This window comes from Topomyia yanbarensis, chromosome 1, assembly GCF_030247195.1.
Source record: "Topomyia yanbarensis strain Yona2022 chromosome 1, ASM3024719v1, whole genome shotgun sequence".
NCBI lineage: Eukaryota > Metazoa > Arthropoda > Insecta > Diptera > Culicidae > Topomyia > Topomyia yanbarensis.
In genome coordinates this window covers 71,742,305-71,752,983 of record NC_080670.1, presented here as the reverse complement: position 1 = coordinate 71,752,983, position 10,679 = coordinate 71,742,305, and the positions used below count along the sequence as shown (strand labels likewise).

General features: G+C 36.8%; 1 protein-coding gene across 1 annotated transcript in view; it reads left to right on the top strand.

The window, feature by feature from the left end:
- Window positions 1–1,255: 1,255 nt before the first annotated feature.
- Window positions 1,256–10,679, top strand: part of LOC131677913 (thioredoxin domain-containing protein 17-like) — an 88,399-nt gene continuing 78,975 nt past the window's right edge. The window contains exon 1 of the mRNA XM_058958016.1: window positions 1,256–1,530. Within this exon, the coding sequence (XP_058813999.1) occupies window positions 1,386–1,530 (145 nt within the window). The 5' untranslated portion in view covers window positions 1,256–1,385. The remainder of the gene's footprint in view (window positions 1,531–10,679) is intronic.

The window sequence follows — 10,679 nt, the reverse complement described above, 5'->3', positions numbered from 1 at the left end:
ATATTTGCTAAAGAAATCCAATCACATAATTTTGCCTAAATTTGCAGATCGTACCAACATATCAATTTGTTGTAATCAAATTCTATATACTAGTTTAATGTCTTTTTTGTTTATATTTATTTCAGTAGTTGTAATATTAATTATGATTTCCAATTAGTAAAATATTTGGAAAAAAATGCAGTTATTTTAGTTGCAGTTGAAAATGGAATATGTAGACTTGCGCCTGTTATTCATCTCCCATTTTCAATATAGGCGCTGGAAACAGGCGATGAATGAAAGGCGTAAGCACATTATTTCGATTTTCAGCTGCAACCAGAATAAAAAATCGTTAACAATATTGCTTACCACACAAAAGGTAAAATTCAATGCAATATCACTTACTTTTCACACATGTTCTCTGATGAAATTTACAAATACATCAAATAACTTCTACAAAAATACTTTGTAAAACTTACGTGGAAATCACGTAAGTATTACATGATACTCCGGTGGAACAAATGTTCAAAGTTTTTTTAGTAAAGATTACTGGCACATCACATAGGTTCTATTGAAATATTTTGTAAAGGCTACGTGAAAAGTCACGTAAGTATTACGAGAAAAAATCCGATGAAGTTCATGAGTTCATTCTGGTTTACCTGGGATCCACGTAAGTGTTAAGTGAAAAGTGCCGTGGATGAATATCACATATGTTTTCACGTAGCATTAACGTGTGGATTATTTTGAGTACTCAAAAGTGTCAAATGTTCCCACCTTTCTCTCCATCTTGATTGACAGTTCTCGTGCTCGATTACAGTTACTATATTCATAGTTAGGCGGAGACACTGAGCGGAGCCAATCGAACATGTCAAATGCCGGAACCAATCGAGCATGACGTCACATAACATGTTCTTTTCGGATGTATATGGAAAAGGTATTGTGATTATGGTGATGATTATTTTACTCTCCTTGTGTTATCGAGCGTAGAGAAACAAAAATAAACAATATTTTTTTGTGTATCACCAGGAGATGTTCGCAAAAATATGAAACCACATATCTTCAAATTCGTATTGCTATTCGTACATGCAAAGTTCTTACTAACATCGTCAACAATAAAACTGTTAAGCTAGAGCTTGAACATTTGCATGGGATGCCAGTGTTTTCTTCCTGAAATAAGAGCTGCCAGTTTTCCGGTTTTTGAGTCCGCCTAACTATGAATATAGTATCTATAGTGCTCGATTGGAATGACACTGACAGATAAATGGTAAACAAACGATTAAAATGGCGAGTCTTTATATTCAGATATTCAATGTCTTTAGAGTTGGACTGTTATCATTTTGTATGATTAACTGAAAGCCGTATCACTTTGAGCATTGAAACGTGTGAATAGATTTCTGTTTGTGGCAAAGATGGTAAAAGTACATCATGTAACTGGTTATGACCACTTTCTAAGATTTGTTAAAGATATTAAGAACGATAATCAAGTTACAAACATTCTCTTCAGCGGATCTAAACTAGAAAATGGTTTGAGCTGGTGTAGTGATTGTGTAGAAGGTAAACTTACAATATTATCGTCATTAAGTCAAGCACATCATAGTGCAACATTGTACAAATAATGCGTACTATTTCCGACACGATTCCAATGTATAGAATAAGATAAAATACGATTATCGCTGGATGAATTTTCTAGTTTTCAACTGCAACCAGAATACTAATTATTTTTTTGTGAATGGGATCTTGTAGTCAGGAAAAACAAGCAGTGTTACATAGCCGTACTGCTCGTGCCACAGCTCTATCGGAATGGTATATCTGATCAGCACAGCAACAATAACACTGAAAATAATACACACGTTATTGTCAAGTGTTTCGCACTTGAATCTGTGCTATAATATAAATCATAAGAAATCCATATGCCAAAAACTTTAGATTAATCTATTATCAACGAACAATCATTTCAATAGCCAAACACTTGATTTTAACGTGTTTTGCACTCGGAATGTGCTGGATCCTTCACTTGATAATCAATCACTTTAAAGATTTCAATGTTGTCCTCATGAAATTTATATTATTTTCTTATGAGTTTTATGTTACAAAGCATTTATAAATCAATAAGCGCAATTAAGACCGCCTTTCAATATTGAACTGTGTGATTTTGGGAGTGGTAGTGTATAAGGCATTAAAACGGATTTTTCGCACAAGAAGCAATACAAATCTCGCTTTAATACCTTATAGACCACAAAAATTGGAGCTGTTTGGATTATGAATAATGAAGTGAAATAAAATATGTATAATACATCTAATACATATTTATTAAATAATCATAACAGTAAACTCATAACTATAAATCGTTTTCTTGGATCTTAAAATCGTATTTCTTTCTAAAATATAGCTTATCCTTACAATAATGTATCATTATCGGCTGACCGTCAAACTCATTTATAGGTATTATGGAATACAGTTGCGTGCGTTTTACAGCTTTGTAAGCTTGGTAGTGTTCATCAAACAGATCGGATTTCCACAATACACCAACAATAAGAAACCCAGTTTGGTTTTGCAATATTTCTTCGATTTCATATAATTCAGTCACCCGATTCTTTGTTATCGTTAGAAATAATCCATTCTTGTATACCGTTCCGTAAATTTTGCAATAGTGGGAAGATGAAACATTGAAATCAAAATTAAACGCATTACACTGAACCAATAACTTAAAATAGGATCTTGCTCTCAAATCAACTTTTAAAAAGTTATCGGTAGAATCATTTTGGAGAAATACCGCTTTACCAAGATCAGCACTATATTGCAAAGAAGCTTTCACTCCTAGAGTGTAACATATGTTTTTGCGAGATGACGTCATGTGTGAATATTGCTTAAATTCGATATAGATCTTTCATTAGGGCTTAAATCGCAAATGTAAACAAACAGCGTTTTCGCTATTATGACATTATGCGACAAAAATACTACAAGATTGAGGTGAAAATTAGTTAAAATGGTTTTTAATTCGATTTATAATTAAAGAAAACAAAACGGCGAAACATACATTTTCTTCGAGATTTCGACTTAGGCCCTTCTTCTCATATGGAATATAAAGGCTAAACTTACATTTTTAGACAGAACCGGGCGTATGGTTATTATTCACAAAATTATTCTTTAAACGGCAGTTCTATTATATAAATGATAAGCAATATCTACTTTGATCATGTCTACTCTATAGTTATTGTACATAAACGTTCGAATATTTCGATATTTTCATGAAATTCGGAGAAAAGATGCACGCACCCTTTCATTTGCATTGGGTTTATATGCGCCCATTTGCTGAGCCCTATTAAAAAGTATACTGTCAAGCTCGCCCATTTACCCAGCCCTACTCAGCAAGACAAAGTCAGTTTAGCCCATTTACCGCGCCCTTCTGAAAATTGTGTTCACGGTTTAGCCCTTTCGCAAATGGTGGTTGCTGAAGGGCGAAATCACGACTGGAATGCAAATTGGGCGTAAGCATTTTTTTAGTTTCTACCCACTAAAAGCACATAGGAATTAAATTCTTTGTTATATTGTCATAAGGTTTAGCCAAAGATGCTTCAGGGAAAACATGATCATAAAGCAATTTATACCTACAATAAAAACTGCATTTAGAAAAGCATCGCCGAATATTGAAACTGATTTTTCTCCATTTGAGTACATTGCGACTTAGGCCCTAATGAAAAATCTGTGTCGAATTGTTTGTGCTTTGCTTCGAAGCGGAAACACATTAACTTGCTTATTGGACCACTACTTTTTATGACGTTTCCATAATGCAACATATGATGATGTTTTGGGCGCAAAACTTGACCGGGAAAACACTTCAGGAACATTTCGTGATGATGCGTTACTAAAGCTCTAAGTTCTTCGATATCATCTATGGTAAACGATGGCAACAAACAGAATTCAACTAATTTGACTAAGAGCTTTACGTATTCCCATATAGGATCATCTACAGGCACAAAAGGACCAGCTATAAATGTGAAATAATGACAGAAAGAACGCATTTCAGCTGATGTCATACGAAATTTTATCGTTTTTGATTTAGATTTCGTTTCCTACGTTTCTTCTAGATCCGGCATCCGTGACGATTCATTCAGTGCTTGATTTCCCAAAACTCTTCGTCGTGCATTTAATTCATCGAGTGTCATATACTTTTTGACGTAGATAAAATATTTCAAAGCATTTTTAAAACCATGATTACAAACACCGCCGCTAAATATATCATGCATTGCATCTGCCGATATATTTTTCGTCACTTGAAAGGATGGAAGAGTAGAAAACTCGGTTCTACCTTTGACACCGGTATCTTTCTGGTTCCCGAATGATATATCATTATTATAGTTAGCTTCATTACGTAGGTCAACTTCATGCTCATCTATATCGAATTGCAATATTTCTTTTGGCCGCCGACAAAAACGACAATAGTATTTTGCTCCGAAGCCACCCGCCAACATTAATATGCTGTGGATGCCTAAATCACAGAGAACAGACGTCCATCTTCAGCGTTCAACTTGTGTAAAATCTCTAACGGTTTCGAAGGTAGTTTGGATATCTAAACCAGGTGCGCTACTGTCGTCATGATTTTTTGTGGCTGAGTGCGACAGAATTGACAGCGGTTATTCCTCTACCCAGTCAAACTAGTCCGGAACCGATTCGGACTTCCAGCATGAATTCCAGCTCAAATGCGTCAACCGATAGAGTCGGAATCGGTTGTTTTCTTTGAGCTAGATTTCATGCTGAATCCATCCAGGATTTCGAACCGGTTCCGGAATCGATTTGACGGATAGTTGGGATAGGTTGGTGTGGCGGCGCTAGTGTTTTTAGTATATTAATTCAAATGTTTACACACGTTTTTTAAATATTTTTGTTCGATCATGGATGTCTGTTCTCTGTGCCTAAATTATCTCCTTGAACTAATACAACCGCAAACCTTATCAACATACGCTCATTGCCTATTCTAAGCACTATGCCGTTTTCTTCAATTGATTTGAATGCCTGAACTACCTTTGCAATCATTTTGTTCATTCCCAAAGCTTGTATATCTACCTTTTTGGCTATTTCAGCTACGAATATATTACACAACTTCGATGCGAATCTATCAGGAACAGCAAGGCAGGTGTAGTACATATCGCATATTGCATGTTTTTTATTGTGTGAGGACAAGTTGTCGTTTATTTCATATTCGTCCGAATAGAACGATAGCGGCAAAACAAACTCACCCTTGTATCTTTCTTTAATGTCTTTCCATGCCGTACCGTTCACGAAATGATTTATCCGATCAGTCTGCTCAAGCTCTCGTACAAAAGATATAGTTTCCTCGAAAATGTTTGGGGTTTCACAAAACGACTTGAGTTGGAATTCTATGTCCATTAACACCATATGATGCCTACTAGATTCAATACTTAAAAGAAAGTCCGGATCAAAACAGTGCAATTCCCCAACGGAATTATTTTCAACTGTTATTATTTTCGTTGAACGATACAAATTTATGCTTTGTAAGTAATTAAATAGTTTGTGATCGATATTTATGTCATTGAACATGGATTTCATTTTATTTAAACACGAATTCGTACATCGTTTGCGCGTTCTGATCCTGTAACGGCAAGTTTGATATCTTGTCAGCAATTAGTTTGAATAGCGCTTGTGAACCTGACTGAATTGATGTAATGTCCGATCTAGTTAAATTATTTTTGTGATGTAGTTCTAGAGTAAAATTAACCGCTACCTTTTCGATCTCTATTTTTTTCATAACGTTTATTTGACACGGCATTTGCAAAAGCTTTTCTACGCCGGGGTTTTTTTACATATCATGTTTCAAAAGTTCTTAAGACTATCACGTTATAATAAAAATTCACTTTCTAATGCTAACACTGAGGATAATCACCATTTTGAATATTTTTATTTATACTCTATTTTCTTGAATTTCATTGTAAACCTATTGATAGTTTTTCTGTAATTTTTGTTTATTTTTTTCTTTATTTGTATCGTTTTATCTAACTTAACTAACTGCGAGGAAATCTAAATTGTTTGTGGGTAGCAAGGGCAAAAAACTAGAAACGTTGTGGGGATAATTATATTTGAATATTTATTGTTTTCAGGAAATGATAAATATGGCCCATGTATGTAAGATCTCGTAAAGCGAGGATATCACGAACAGGAACATAGGGTGATTTTCTTCTGGCTTGTAAGGAGTCTATTAATTGGGATCTGGCTTCACGGTATTCAGTGCAAGACCAAACAATATGTTCAATATCTTCGTAACCCTCTCCGCAAGCACATTGATTATCTTCTGCGATCCCTATACGGTGGAGATGCGCATTCAACGTATAATGGTTGGACATGAGCCTAGATTTCGATCTCTAATATTGAACTCCTCCGAATCGTGTCAACATCCGTTATATTACCGTCATCTGGTTCAACCGTTTTAACAAACAGTGTAGGGCTTGGAAATGATATTTCGCTCAGTGTATGATTTTGTACCGTTTCGACAACTGCCGACCCACTGAGACGTCCAAAAAATTGTTTCAAAATCGTTCAACACGGGTCCAACGATGGACGTTCGTTGAACGGTTATTTGGACAATGTCAAAATTGGTCCAACGAATGTCCTTCATTGGACGATTTTGAAACCAACCGTTCTTAGAGGGGAGGTGAATGTTTTTTTGGCTCCCCTCTAAGGACGGTTGGTTTCAAAATCGTCCAATAAAGGACGTTCGTTGGACCAATTTGGACAACGTCCAAATAACCGTTCAACAAACGTCCATCGTTGGACCCGTGTTGAACGATTTTGAAACAATTTTTTGGACGTCTCAGTGGGTCCCTCTAAGAACGGTTGGTTTCAAAATCGTCCAATAAAGGACGTTCGTTGGACCAATTTGGACAACGTCCAAATAACCGTTCAACAAACGTCCATCGTTGGACCCGTGTTGAACGATTTTGAAACAATTTTTTGGACGTCTCAGTGGGCTGTATGATGATTGTTATTGTTATGATTAAGGATGTTCTACCAAATGTTGAATGTACTCGGGTGGGGTAGAATACTGTTTAACGCATCTAACGAAACATTTATACTTTCCATTCGGCATCGCGGTATTTAGAAATGATTAAAGTTTCTCAATGCAAGCGTATTTCCCACGAATGTTGTGTTGATAAAGATAGTGACGAATAAACAACCAAATCAGTTTGCTGATCTTGGAATGCTGCAACCCAAGAACTGCATTTGTCGACAAACATATGATTACGGCCTAAAAGCCAACTGTCAAAATCCTCTTTGAATGGAAATTCCGGACAAACCGTTACACGCCAATCACAAATGTTGGTAGTAAACGAAAGAGAAAAGTTTTCTCTTTCATAAACTCTTGTTAACTGTGTTCGACTACACGGAAACGAAAAACTACCTAAAATTGAGTTCCTTTGACTCAATCTCGTGGTATCGTGGGGGAACTTAAAATTAGGTAAACCGTGTTGAAGGTAGTTTCCATTTAACCACGGCAAAAATTACAACTCATTGATAGGTTTTTTATACTCAAATTTAAGTTGAATTTACCTAATTTTGAGTTCACCCCAAACAACTCAAAAGTACCTTCCTCCACGGAAGACCTCGACTGAGTCGAATCTCTCTTTTTGTTTTTGACAACACTAATAAGTGCGAAAGCGACGTACAACTCAAAAGTACGTTGAAAGAACTTATTCTGCAGGTTGTTTTATTTAACCGTGTAGTAACGGTTTGTCCGGAATTTCCATTCAAAGTGGATTTTGACAGTTGGCTTTTAGGCCGTAATCATATGTTTGTCGAGATTTGTTTTTATAAGTACATCCAGCGCTCGACGTGCGGTTGGCAGTGAGTAAGACAAACCGTCGTAGCACACGTAAAAATTACCAGTCAAACATTGAGGTTTTCCTAGGAAAACAAGTTTTGGTAATTTTGGCAGCCCAAGGTCTTGATATCTCTTGTACAGGTCTTCTATTCTCCTGTTTGCATCATCTAGAGAGGCCGCAAAAAGAATTGTATCTTCTGTCCATTCACAACTGTTGGTTTATAAGTTATTGTCACTTTAGTTGGATGCAACACACAGTTCAACAGTAATAGAAATGCAGTTATTCGTGCGTCTGTAACATCAGTTAGAGTCTTAGCATAGTACATGTATTTTTGAAGAAACGTAAGCAAGATATGCAGGTAAAACTAACCTTCACTTTTAGCAGCGTCGTTTAAAATGTCCAGTAATTCGCAAGATAATGTGTCAACCGTACGATGTAGGAAATACAGCCCTACGCAACCCAGTATATGGGACCACTTCAAATCCCAACAATCCTCGTCGTAATCTGAAGTCAAACGTAGCAACTGATAATCGATGTCCAGCTGTAAATGTTAAAATGATAAATTAATCGCAAGCCCATATATATGAACACTGTCATTCCCGGGAGGTCTAAGATATTGAGTTGAAAGGAGTTCAGGTTTAGTCGACATTCAACTCAATAAAACATACACACAAACACAGCCCACAGACACTAAACTCACGCACACATATGCTTACCAGTTGAAAAACCGTGTTCTAATTGCACGAATCGCCAGAGTTTTGTTGTAATGAGGTGTTCTTTCGTATTTGCTTTACCAAGGAAGCGTTCCCGAGTTTGGAAAGTCCCTTTCCACTTATCTAGTACCGTTGTCCAAGGGCCATCATTTTGGTACAGCCATTGAAGGTCTTCTTTCTTAGCCACCTCAGCCTGGTTCGTATTTTCGCAATTTTTTCTAGCAACAAATGTTGATTGTTGCGCATCTTCAAGCTTTCGTTTGCGCGCTTTTGTTTTGAGGGTATTGATCTTGTTGTAGATTTTCCCACCTAGGTTTCTTTTTTCGCCTCCACGAGGTAGATAATACGATTCCTGCAAAAAAAGGAAGATGTTAGGAACCTTTACATAATTTATGTTCATTTTGTTAACATATACCAATTTTTCGTGTTTAAATATAAGTGTCACTGTTCGTGCGTATTGTTGAACGTCACTGTCGGTCGTCTTGGATATGTGAGCCAGATGCCACTCGGCGATAATCCCAGTAAGCTCAGCTTGGCGGGCCTCCGAGAACGGCGTTCCTCGAGTACCAAGCTCTAGAAGTTGTTGCCTCAAGATCGTTCCTTTCAAAATATTTGCTAGTACTGACGGTGTCAGTTCAGGTTTTAATTGATTATTGCTTTCAGTAGGTTGCGAGTGGTAATCAGTTACCTGCAAAAATTAACAACATTAATACTGAAAAACATCCACTTACTCGGATAATAGAGAAGAATGTTTAAACATATTTTTAAATTTTGTGACGAGTTGTTTGCTTCAATACACTCGTCTTTAATTAGAACATCATGTAACTAAAAAAAATGTCTTTTTAGTGGGACATGTGCGATTGGAATGATACTTTCCTCCTGCAAAAAAGGAATCGATAATCCCGATGTACTCGGTACTGCTTCCGTTTCATCCGTGGAAAGTGGTAAGGTTACGTCAGAGGTGTCTGTGAGCTCAACAGACAATGGAGTGTTAACTGCAGCGGGTTCAATCGTATCGGACGACGGTGAGCTATCAACCGCTACGGCCTCCGGTACTTCAGAATCCTGCTATTAAAAAAAACATTAGGCAATAATTAATGTGTTATATTGCATTATATTTTGATTATATTTACCTCGAAAATAATCGTGGTGTTGTCACTTTCGTCAGTGACAATACGGGCCAGTCGCTGTTCGGCCAGCAAACGTAGAACTTCCGTTTCGTAGTCCGGATCTATGTTTTGCTCTATAACACAAAAAATTATATTTCTTTAATATTTCATTATTTTCTATACATACCTGAAAGTATCCTGCAAATATGATCAGGAAAACCGAGCGCTTTAAATTTTTCTTCATCCGAGGAACGTGACTGCGCTTTTGGTGTATCCGCCATCTCGTTTTCGTATGCATCTGCATATCAAGATGGCGAAATCATAGGAGGAACACTTAAAAGTGACGTGTGTTGCATATGAAAATCAATAAAATGTTCCTTGAATTTCGTCCATAAGTCAATACACATGAAAATAACGTGCTTCATTAACGAAATTCAATAGGAAACCACTTAAAATGAGCGTGTTGCGATACATTGAAATTCAAGTGTAGTTAGCACTTGGAAAGAACGTGTGTATTATTTTCAGTGAAACATGCGCAGACCCCCCACTGAGACGTCCAAAAAATTGTTTCAAAATCGTTCAACACGGGTCCAACGCTGGACGTTCGTTGAACGGTTATTTGGACGTTATCCAAATTGGTCCAACGAACGTCCTTCATTGGACGATTTTGAAACCAACCGTTCTTAGAGGGCCAGTTAAACTCATTCCGGAACCGGTTCGGATTTCTGAATGGAGTCATTATGGATTCCAAATCAAATGCAACAACCGATTCCGACTCAGACTCGGTTGTTGCATTTGATTTGGAATCCATACTGACTCCATTAAGGATTCCGAATCAAATTCCGAATGGTTTGACCGGGGAAAATGTCATTCCCGAGGGGAACGACACTCCGTGATTTGCTGATGAAAAATGGATTTGAATTTTCGACTTTCCTGGTAATGGTTTGGAATGCATGATGATAGTATGAAATGTGTCATAAAAAATAAATTAGGCAATCAATTAGACGTTTGTTTGACAAGTCTACTAGACGTTTGTGTTCTGTCAA